The 11,286-nt window shown below is 50.4% G+C and overlaps 1 protein-coding gene across 1 annotated transcript in view; it reads left to right on the forward strand.

The window, feature by feature from the left end:
- Nucleotides 1–11,286, forward strand: part of CDK12 (cyclin dependent kinase 12) — a gene marked incomplete at its 5' end in the record, with an annotated part of 27,050 nt that overhangs the window by 13,629 nt on the left and 2,135 nt on the right. Inside the window, 8 exons of the mRNA XM_031064756.1 lie at nucleotides 489–678; nucleotides 1,045–1,101; nucleotides 1,596–1,697; nucleotides 3,292–3,369; nucleotides 4,106–4,222; nucleotides 4,838–4,969; nucleotides 6,529–6,743; nucleotides 9,150–9,590. Of these exons, the coding sequence (XP_030920616.1) occupies nucleotides 489–678; nucleotides 1,045–1,101; nucleotides 1,596–1,697; nucleotides 3,292–3,369; nucleotides 4,106–4,222; nucleotides 4,838–4,969; nucleotides 6,529–6,743; nucleotides 9,150–9,590 (1,332 nt within the window). The remainder of the gene's footprint in view (nucleotides 1–488; nucleotides 679–1,044; nucleotides 1,102–1,595; nucleotides 1,698–3,291; nucleotides 3,370–4,105; nucleotides 4,223–4,837; nucleotides 4,970–6,528; nucleotides 6,744–9,149; nucleotides 9,591–11,286) is intronic.

Below are 11,286 nucleotides of genomic sequence, written 5' to 3' on the forward strand. Positions count from 1 at the left end.
TTTACAGGGTTACTTTTAACACTGATTAGTGCTAACAAACTTAGTAGTACTGTGAAAAGTTCTTTGTCCTCAGTCAATGTGGAAAAAGAGTTTTAGCATCCCACTGGCTCTGGTTTGGGACCTTCTCTTCCAGGAGAGAGAAGGAAACAGTTCAAACCATGCATAGTAATCCTTCAACAAACTTTCTTGTTAGAAAATAACCAAAGCATGAAGGTAAATGTGGCCAGGACTTCAGAGGAATTTGTTTTGAGTGTTATTTAGTTTCAGATCTCAGCTTGGTGAGGCTACTTTGTTGTTTTGGGGCTTTTTTACCTCTTGAAGGAAAAGGACACCCAGTAAGCCCAAAACAGCAAAGGACTGTTAAAAAAAACAACTCCAGCAGAATTATGCATAACAAAGACTCTTTCAACAATTTAATCTCTTTTCATTCCTCCTCTTTTTTGTGTCTCTCCTGTTGTTTTCAACCATTTCTGTGTTTATTTTCCCAGGTGCCTTTTACCTTGTGTTTGAGTACATGGACCATGACCTAATGGGGCTGCTAGAATCTGGCTTGGTACATTTCTCAGAGGACCATATCAAGTCTTTCATGAAACAGTTAATGGAGGGTCTGGATTACTGTCACAAAAAGAATTTCCTTCATCGAGACATCAAGTGCTCCAACATCTTATTGAACAACAGGTGACCAACTTGTACAAGAATCTTGTCCATAATTACAGCCAAATGTCTCAATATCCAGCTAAAAAAATTCTCTGGGACATGGGCCTGTTTGTGGGAAGGGTTTGTGAGAAGATGACACTGAATTATTGAGTTTTGGGGTTTTTTTTGACTTTGTATTTCTTTGAAGTGGAGAATTAAGCCTGGCATATCCAGCACTAACTCCTGTGGCTTTGTGAAGCTTTTCTGCTGCACTGAGGGGTTTCCCTCACCCTTTAACTGAGGTTTAAGTAGGAGTTGGGTTCTGATGGGTCCCTGACAGCTCAATGCATTCCATAATTCTGTGTTTTAACTGTGATTTAAACCAGGGGCTGGTTTTTTGTCTTTCAGTGGGCAGATCAAACTTGCAGATTTTGGGCTCGCCCGACTCTACAGCTCGGAGGAGAGGTGAGAAGGGGGAAAGGGTTTATCTGGGTGGGATGAGCTTCTTCCTTCTTAGTTATCCACACAATCCCTCACTTGGAAGTCCTGACAAATCATTTTTAGTGGTAGCATCCAGCTCCAGCTGTTGGACAGATACACTCCTGGTTGGTATTAATAACTTTTCATTAGAAGAGCAGCTCAGAAGGAGCCAGAACTGCTCTGTTTGCCTTTGACCTACCCTGGAGTGAGTTTTGCTCCAAGCTCAGTCACCATTCAATGATGGCAGCCTGCTGAGGGTCAGGGATTTTTATTCTTGAGTACCTACAAAATCCTGATTCCTGTGAAATCCATTGCTGGTACCTCCTCAGCTGTTTTTAACTCAGAAGTGCAGACACTTAAAACCCCCCCCTGCTGCCACCAACAGGTGTAAGTGCAGCTGGGAAATAAAATCAAGCAATTTTCAGGCTTTTGTGGCTCTTGGGATGAGTTTTTATTTGTGGTTTTTTTTTGCTTTGCAGCCGTCCCTACACCAACAAAGTCATCACGTTGTGGTACCGACCCCCAGAACTGCTGCTCGGGGAGGAGCGTTACACCCCTGCCATTGATGTGTGGAGCTGTGGGTGAGTCCTGCTGCCTCCCCTGCCTCTGCTGCCAGCTCCTGAGCACTCCCATGGCAGCTGCTCCTTGATTTGTGCCAGTTCCCACAGCTGGATCTGTCCCATCCATGCAGGGTTTTAGGAGGAGGCAGGAATATTTCACAGTGCTGTGCTGTGGGACAGGGGTGTGGTGGTTAAAACCACTTAGGAAAAACTCCTAGAATGAGGTTTTGCTTATTGGGTTTGAAATGAGAAAGAGCAAAGAACTGAATTTTCACTATTTAAAATCCATAGCAGCTCCTCCTTGATTTGTGCAATTCCCACAGCTGGATCTGTCCCATCCATGCAGGGTTTTAGGAGGAGGCAGGAATATTTCACAGTGCTGTGCTGTGGGACAGGGGTGTGGTGGTTAAAACCACTTAGGAAAAACTCCTAGAATGAGGTTTTCCTCATTGGGTTTGAAATGAGAAAGAGCAAAGAACTGAATTTTCACTATTTAAAATCCATAGCAGCTCCTCCTTGATTTGTGCAATTCCCACAGCTGGATCTGTCCCATCCATGCAGGGTTTTAGGAGGAGGCAGGAATATTTCACAGTGCTGTGAGGGACAGGGTTGTGTCCCCTCATTAAAACCATGTAGGAAAAACTCCTAGAATGAGGGTTTCCTTGGATTTGAAATGAGAAAGGGTAAAGAACTGAATTTTCACTATTTAAAATGCAAACCAACCTGATATTGATGTGCCCTTGAGATCAAGAGGGGTGACACATTTGCCCTGTGCTGCTGACTCCTTCAAAGTGTTTTTTTAGCAAATTCTTCTCTTAAACTTTTAAAGTTGCTGTTTGCCACTATATTTTTTTTTCAGTTAAAACATTTTTAAGTAGATATTTCAGGTTTCAAGAAGTTTCAGTAGTACAGAAGGCCTGAGGAACAGGAGTCAGGGCAGTTCAGCCACAAAGGTGGAACATTTTTCCAAATGATTCAGAAGCAAAGACTGAAGGATTCACCAGCAGAACCAAGGCTGGATTCCCCACAGTGTGCACTTCCCACGGGGATGTTCCCAGCTCAACTTCAGCAGGGTTTATAACACAAAGACAGCTTGGGAAAACTAATAATTAATTGTAATTACTGACTGTGAGGCCCAGTTGGTGCTCAGTTCCCATTCCAGCCAGGTGCCTGCATCCGCTCACCTACTTCTGGCACTGATTGCTGACTGAAGGAGAGATGCTGAGGGCTGCAGGAGTCAGAGGTGCTCCCTCTGTCCTCTGTGTGCACAAATCCATCTCCTCTGCTTGCCCTGATAGCTTGGACCAGCAGAGAGAAATTGAAAATCCAAACAAAAGCTGAACCTGGAGGAAATGAGAGCTCTGTGCTCTTGTCACATTGACACCTCCTCCTTTCCCTGCAAAGAGTTAACGTGTCAGGGGCTTCCTGCAGGAGCAGCCACTTGCAGCAGGTGATTCCCAGGAGCCCAGGGCTGGGCACTCTGTACACACAGGTCACTTTGTCACTACAAGCCCTGATGCAAATCCCTCTCCTCAGGCAAAGCACAAACGCTGCCGTGTTCAGACGCTCGTCCCCAGGGTTCGCTGTCGTGACCTCTTGCTTTTCCTCCTTCCAGCTGTATCCTCGGGGAACTGTTTACAAAGAAGCCTATTTTTCAAGCCAATCTGGAACTGGCTCAGCTTGAATTAATCAGGTAAAGCTTTGCACACTCATGTCTGTGAGGGGAGGTGCTGCAGGAGCTGCTCGTGCACACAGGCAGTGAGTTAGAGGAGCCCTTGTTCTCTAATCTGCCTGGAGAACAGAGCCAGGAATAAAAAATGGGAATAATCAGGTGTCCACACCTACATCAGGTGTGTGGTTGCTGATTTATGTAGCCTCATGTAAACCTTGCTGTTTGCTGAGTGCAAAAATCACCAACCTGAATTAATTCTCACACTGGAAGTTTTAATCCTGGAAGGGACCTTAAATCCCATCCAGTGCCACCCCTGCCATGGCAGGGACACCTTCCCCTGTCCCAGGGTGCTCCAAGCCCTGTCCAGCCTGGCCTTGGACACCTCCAGGGGTATCAAGTCCACAGCTTCTCTGGACAACCTCTTCCACAGCCTCACCATTGTAAAAATACTGGATTGGCACTGGGTGCCAGGCCTGAGTTGAGGTGTTAGGGCTGGTTTGGACTTGATGTTCTTGGAGATCTCTTCCAGCCTGGTCATTCTGTGAATTCTGAGAATTTTGGGACTGGGGAGGTGATGGAGTCACCATCCCTGGGTGTGTTTAACAAAGCCTGGATGTGGCACTGGGTGCCAGGGCTGAGTTGAAGTGTTGGGGCTGGGTGGGACTTGATGCTTGGACATCTCTTCCAATCCTGTGACTCTGTGAATTCTGGAATTCTGTGAGTCCCACCTGGCTGACTGTGCTTCCCTGCTCGCCAGCCGGCTCTGTGGGAGCCCCTGCCCAGCTGTGTGGCCAGATGTGATCAAGCTGCCCTACTTCAACACTATGAAGCCCAAGAAGCAATACCGGCGGCGCCTGCGCGAGGAGTTCTCCTTGTGAGTCGGGCTGGGCTCCCTGTCCCCTCTCCCAGCACCTCATCCTCCTCCAGAGAGCTTCCCTGGGGCTGGGGACTGCTCTCCTGGGAGTGTGGCATCTTCAGGGGGATGTTTTGTAGGGTTTGGCTGTGGGATAATCTTGTGGGAGTTATGGTAGAGGTGCTTCTCATAAATGGCAAAATATAGAGTGGAAATATCATGGAATATATGATATTTCATATAATATATTCTATGATATTCCCACTCTGTATTTTGCCATTTATGAGGGGACCCACAGGGATCATCCAGTGCAGCTCCTGACCCTGCACAGAACCCCAAAAATCCCACCCTGTCCCTGAGAGAGTTGTCCAAACACTCCTGGAGCTGTGGCAGCCTCGAGGCCATGCCCATTCCCTGAGCACCCTCTGGGGGAAGAAACCTTTCCCAAAACCCAGCCTGAACCTCCCAGGCACAGCTCCAGCCACTCCCCACCCCTGATTCCTGCCCTGCTGCTGCCTTTGGGCTGCAATGAACTCTGGCTCTGTGCATTCCCCTTAGACCTGAGGTGTCCTCCTGCCACTGAGCTTTTCCACGCATTTTCCATGATCTCATCCATGTTTCCCACTCTCCCCACAGCATTCCCTCCTCTGCCCTGGACCTGCTGGACCACATGCTGACGCTGGACCCTGGCAAACGCTGCACAGCAGAGCAGGCCCTGCACAGTGACTTCCTGAAGGACGTTGACCTCAGCAAAATGGCACCTCCAGAGTAAGTCCCAGCTGCCATCCCCCTCTGCGAGCTTTGGGATGGAGACATGGTGTTCTTTTCAGTCAAAATTAGGATTTCTGGGTTCTTCTTTTGACTCTGGCCTTGTATTTGGTCGTGTGGTTGAGCAAATGGCTTTTCCTGTGCTGTTGGTTTTTTCTGCCTGATGTCAGGCTGGGTTTATAAAGCCCAGCTTAATGTTTGTAAGATGCTCTAAAGCTCTGCTGGAAAATGTGCAGGAGTAGATGTAGCACAGCCCTGTCTCTGCCATGGAGAACTGCTCAGGCCTAATTGAGGCTGTGTGTTAATTGACTGCCAGGGTTGAGCAGCATCACTCAATTTTCTCCTGCTCCAATCAGCAGATGATAAAACTATGAGTGGTTTGTGTGATAATGCAGCCACAGCTCTGGAGATCCATGTTTCCTTCAATGCTTCTCAAGGAAGGGCCTTTCCTAACACTCCCAGAGCTCGGTGCAGCCACTGGTTTTGTGAGATCCCAGCACGTTCAGGGATCAGATCCCATTCAAAGTAAATGATTTTTACACTGCCTTTGCTGGCTTTAGGACCTGCCCCTTCCTGTGGAGGCCTGGCTGCAGTCAGGGATCATGGAATCCCACGATGGTTTGGTTGGAAGGGAACTTAAAACTCATCCAGTCCCACCCCTGCCATGGGCAGGGACATCTTTCACTATCCCAGGGAGGAATTTCTTCCCAAAATCCCTTCATGAATCCATTTCTCCATCTATAAAAGTGGAACAACATTACATGGATCTACAAAGTTGCATCCTGCAATGGTTTGGGTGGGAAGGGACCTTAAATCCCACCCAGTGCCCCCCCTGCCATGGGCAGGGACATCTTTCACTATCCAGCCTGGCACTGGACACTTACCAGCTTCTCTGGGAAATCCATTCCAGCCCTTCAGCAACTTCACAGGGAGGAATTTCTTCCCAAAATCCCTTCCTGAGTCCATTTCTCCATCTGTAAAAGTGGAACAACATTACATGGATCTACAGGATTGCATCCTGCAGTGGTTTGGGTGGGAAGGGACCTTAAATCCCACCCAGTGCCACCCCTGCCATGGGCAGGGACACCTCCCACCATCCCAGGGTGGCTCCAAACCCCATCCAAGCTGCCCTTGGCCACTTCCAGTGATCCAGGGGCAACCACAGGGGCAATACCATCTGTGCTGAGGGCTTCCTGTGGGTTTTGAGGATTCCCTTGGTTTCCCTACTGGCTTCTGGACACCTCCCAGCTTCTCTGGGAAATCCATTCCAGCCCTTCAACACCCTCACAGGGAGGAATTTCTTCCCAAAATCCCTTCCTGAGTCCATTTCTCATCTGTAAAAATGGAACAACATTACATGGATCTACAAAATTACATCTTGGATGGGAAGGGTCCTTGGGCAGGGTCACCTCCCACCATCCCAGGGTGGCTCCAAACCCCATCCAAACTGCCCTTGGCCGCTTCCAGCGATCCAGGGGCAACACTCTCTGTGCTGAGGGCTTCCTGTGGGTTTTGAGGATTACCTTGGTTTCCCTGCCATGTTTTTGCCTGTCTTGCAGCCTCCCCCACTGGCAGGATTGCCACGAGCTGTGGAGCAAGAAGCGGCGGCGGCAGCGGCAGAGCGGGATGGCCGTGGAGGAGCCTCCGGTATCAAAAGTTTCTCGGAAAGAAACTACCTCTGTTCCAAGCACAGACACTGTGAAAAACAACAGCAGTCCTGTGCCCCCTCAGCCTGCCCAGCTCAAAGCAGAGCCTGGTGCTGCAGATGCAGTAGGTCAGTGCCCACCTGGGTGTGGAAAAGGCTCCTGGTGTGTTCCTTCCTTGGGTGTGGGAGGTTTGGGTTTGTTTTTTAGCCAGTCTGGTTCTTTCACCTCTAATTCTGCAGAAAGGGCATTCCAGGCTCTTCCTGTCCTCATTTCTTTTATTTTTTTTTCTCCTCTCTCTGCTGTGAAAAGGCAGAAGGTTCTGTCTGGTCTTCAGAAGTCACTGATGAGCTGACTGTGAATTTGTTCTGAGCTGTGTTATTAGTTCTAAAAGAGGCTGACTGATGAAAGGAGTCCTTGAGTCACTTCAGCCAGTGGAGAAACAAATCATAGGAATCATAGGCTGGAAGGTGGAGCCACGTCCAGGGTGTGCAAATGAGCTGAAGTTTGATCTTGTTGATAAATTATATGAAGATTAGGGGTGGGAAGTGTCAGGCTGGTGGGCAAAAATGAACATTATTGCACTTTGCTGCAGAAAAGGTCATCCAGACTGGCAGGACCTGGACTTGTGCACTGTTCCAAGCAGTGACCAAACCCCCTGTGCCCAGCAAATAGTTGGAAGGGAGGAATGTGGATTTACACAAAGCTGCCCTGATTGTTCTGTAGAAGCCTTAGAAAAACCCAGATATGGGCTAAGGCTTCCTTTGTGCCCAGTGCTGTGCTGACAAGTAACGAGGAAGACAGTTCTTGCTCCAGGGAATGCACAATCCATGTGTTCAGTGAAACATGGCAGATGGACAAAAGGTGGTGCTTGGATTAACAAACAGCTGGGAAAAGAATGTCCCCTTCTCCATTGCCTACCAGCAAGAGAAGCTCCATTTTAAGCTGCTGAAACCAAAGCCTTGCCACCCTTATTCCCAAAAAGTTCCAGCGTCACTGTCAGTGTGAAGGGACACCCTTGTCACTTGTCATTGGGCTGTGAAGGGAGGTGGTGCCACTCCCAGGATGTATTTTAGGATAACCTGGATCCTTGCAGGTCAGGACAGAGTCCTGTGATCCCAGGCCAGCTCCCAGCAAGGAATTGCCTTCTGCTTGACCTAATTCCTTGTGCTGCGTCAGGGAACACGCCCTTCCTGCATCCCAAAGAGCAGCTCAGCTCCATCCTGGGAAACCTTCCCAGTGCAGGAGGGAGTGATTTGGGTCTGTGGGGATCTCAGGAGAGGCCAGGCTGTGATTGCCCTGCTCTGGGGTCTGGGCTTCCATTGCCATCCTCATCCATTGCCCCCTCGTCCCCCTGCCGTAGCCTGGTATCCTTGGGCTGCCCAAAGCCAGGAATGGGGCAGTTAGGCTTGGCTGAGCTGATGGTGAGCAGCAGCCAGGTGTTCTGAGGTTTTGGGGAGGGCTGGGGGCAGTGCAGCAGCAGCTCTGTGGGTGCAGTGTGTGTGCAGTACCACGGGGTGCTGCTGCCGTGCCACCGGAGCGGGCACCGCATCCCGAAATCCTCCTCATGGAGCATCCCTGCCTTCCCCCAGCCTGGGGACACAAACAGGGGCTGATCAAGTGCTGTGGGATGTGGGGAAGGGGTCTGCAGTGCTGTGGGATGTGGAGAAGGAGAGTTCTTGGCTGTGGGATGTAGAAAAGGGACATTCGGTGCTGTGGGATGTTCAGTGCTGCGGGATGTGGAGAGGGGATGTCCCTTGCTGTGGGACATGGAAAAGGGGTGTTCAGTGCTGTGGGACATGGAGAAAGGATGTCCCTTGCTGTGGGACATGCAGAAGGGGTGTTCATTGCTAGGGGATGTGGATCATGGCTGTGGGATGTGGGGAGCAGGTGTTCCTGGCTGTGGGATATGGGGAAGAGATGCTGACACGTGTGGATCTAGGACATGGAGAAGGGTTGTTCCTGGCTATGGCATGTGAAGAAGGGGTATTTATTGCTGTGGGATGTAGATCATGGCTCTGGGACATGGGGAAGTGATGTTCCTTGCTATGGGACATGAAAAAAGGGTGTTCATTGCTGCGTGATGTGGATCATGGCTGTGGGAAACAGGTATTCCTGGCTGTGGGATTCAGATCGTGGCTGTGGGGTGTGGATCATGGCTCTGGGATGTGAGGAAGGGCTCTTCCTGGCTGTGGGATGTGGGGAAGGCCTGTTCCTGGCTCTGGGATGTGGGGAAGGCCTGTTCCTGGCTCTGGGGTTTGGGGAAGGCCTGTTCCTGGCTGTGGGATGTGGGGAAGGCCTGTTCCTGGCTGTGGGATGTGGGGAAGGCCTGTTCCTGGCTCTGGGGTGTGGGTAAGGGCTGTTCCTGGCTGTGGGATGTGGATCATGGCTGTGGGATATGGGTAAAGGCTGTTCCTGGCTGTGGGGAAGGCCTGTTCCTGGCTCTGGGGTGTGGGTAAGGGCTGTTCATCACCTTTGTGCAATACCAAAATCCCACCCCTCACCTCCCCACTGCCACTCCCCCGTGTGTCCCGCAGGCCTGGGCGACATCACCCAGCAGCTGAACCAGAGCGAGCTGGCCGTGCTCCTGAACCTGCTGCAGAGCCAGACCGACCTGAGCGTGCCCCAGATGGCCCAGCTGCTCAACGTGCACTCCAACCCCGAGATGCAGCAGCAGCTGGAGGCTCTCAACCAGTCCATCACGGCCCTGACCGAGGCCACGGCGCAGCACCACGAGCCCCCAGCGGCGGCGGCGGAGGAAGCGGCCGAGGAGCCGCCTGCAGAGGAGCAGGGGGAGCAGCAGACTCCGGAGGCAGCCAGCGCTCAGGGAGACATGCAGAACGTGCTGGCAGTTCTGCTGAGTCAGCTGATGAAGAGCCAGGAGCCTGGGATAACCCTGGAGGAGAGCAACGGGGAGAAGAGCAGCGAGCAGCAGGGCTCCAGGAAAACCCCGACGAGGCATCCCGAGGAGAGCACAGGTAAATGAGAAACACACCTGGCTGGGAGCATCCCAGAGAGTGCTGCAGCCAGGAATGAGAGCTTGGAGTGTTGGGAGAGAAGCAGCAGGGGAGTGGATGGGAGGAGGGAAGGGGGTAGGATGTGGTTGGACATCAGGAGGAAAGACCCTGACTCCCCTCCCTGCGGTAAGTGCTGGACTGCTCAGGAGGTTGAACAGCTCTAAACAGCCCAAACAGGCAAATATTACCCCAAAATCCATGAGTGCTCCGCTGGGAGTGGGCCAGTGCAGGTGAATTGGAGGTTTTGGGGTTTGTCCAAAAGTGTAAGGGAAGTTTGGAGGGTCAGTTGTTCCTCAAACCCCCCAGCAATCAGTTTGCACATCCGGGGAGGTTTTTTGCACAGGTTGCTGCTGCATCTCTGCATTTTTTCCCAGCTCTTTTTCACCATCCCCTCTGTGCCCTCTTAAAAAGAATAAATAAAACTGCAGAGATGATTTTAAAGAGCTGAAATAGTGGTGAGTGCTGAAGGGAGGGATAGTGGCAGCTGTGTGGGTAAAACCTGAGCATCTACAAGTGCCTGGTTCTACCTGGAGCTGATTTTTGAGCCCTGAAACTGAACCAAACGAGTTTAAAACACCCTGCTTGTGTCAGTGAGCTCTTGGATTCTTGGATTTCCTTTCCAAAGGTGAGTGTAAATGTCTCCATGTCTTTTTTTTTTTTGTTTCTGTTGATTTTTTGAATTTATTAGCAACAGCCTGTGACGACCTCACCAAATTGTAGAAGCGCCTCCTGAGTTTGTCTCAGACTCTCCGGGGAGCCTGTTTTGGCCCGATCCCACCTCCTGCAATGTAGCTGAACGTGCTGTGTTCTCGTGCCTTCAACACCCGCCCACCACGAGCCAGTTGTGATCGTGCTTTTTTTTTCTTTTTTTCTTTTTTTTTTCTCCTCCTTTTTTTTTTTTTTTTTTTTTTTTTTTTTTTGTCTTTCTGTTGCCCTAGTCCTGGAAGATAACTAGGTTACTGTAGAGCAGATGGAATTCGATGCCGTTGTTCTCTGTTGATAATTCTTTGGAATGATTTGCTGTCCCCCAGATCAGCTTGGCTTTACAAATTTTACCTGAAGATTGTTTTTGGGGTTTGTTTTTTTTTTTTTGTTTTGTTTTGTTTCGGTTTTTTTCCCCGTTGATGTTTTATTTTTCTGGATTTCAATACAATCTAGTTTTCAAAGTGGACTGACGGATACGGGTGGAGGGGTGGTCCTGGAAGACTACTGGTTTTCACAATAAAGTTTGACCTTTTTAATAACCAGTTTTGCCAATGATTTGAGGATGTGATTCCAACAAGGTTGTCCGTGGGCTCTGCCATCGCCAGTAATTCCTTCCCCCGTGGGCGAGGGAGAGGAGGCAGCTCAGGTGTGTTGCTCCAGAAGGAGGCAGGGCTGGTTTCGGGAGGGGAGCAGGTCGTGTCCCCTCCCTGCCGTGGTGTCACCTGCGGCCGTGGTGGCACTGCCTCAGGGGAGGGCTCTGCTCCCTCTCCCACCTCCTTTGTGCTTCCTCGGCCTCACAGAGCAGGGGGGGCTGGGGGTGACGGAGCTTTCTTCTTCCAGGAAGGAAACAAACCCTGATTTGGGAGGAAATCAGGCGTGAAGGGGCAGGGGGGAGCAAGCAGAAGGATTTTCTCGTGCTCAGGACAGTCTGCTCATGCAAATATTCGGGGGG

Source organism: Geospiza fortis, unplaced genomic scaffold (genome assembly GCF_000277835.1).
Source record: "Geospiza fortis unplaced genomic scaffold, GeoFor_1.0 scaffold992, whole genome shotgun sequence".
NCBI lineage: Eukaryota > Metazoa > Chordata > Aves > Passeriformes > Thraupidae > Geospiza > Geospiza fortis.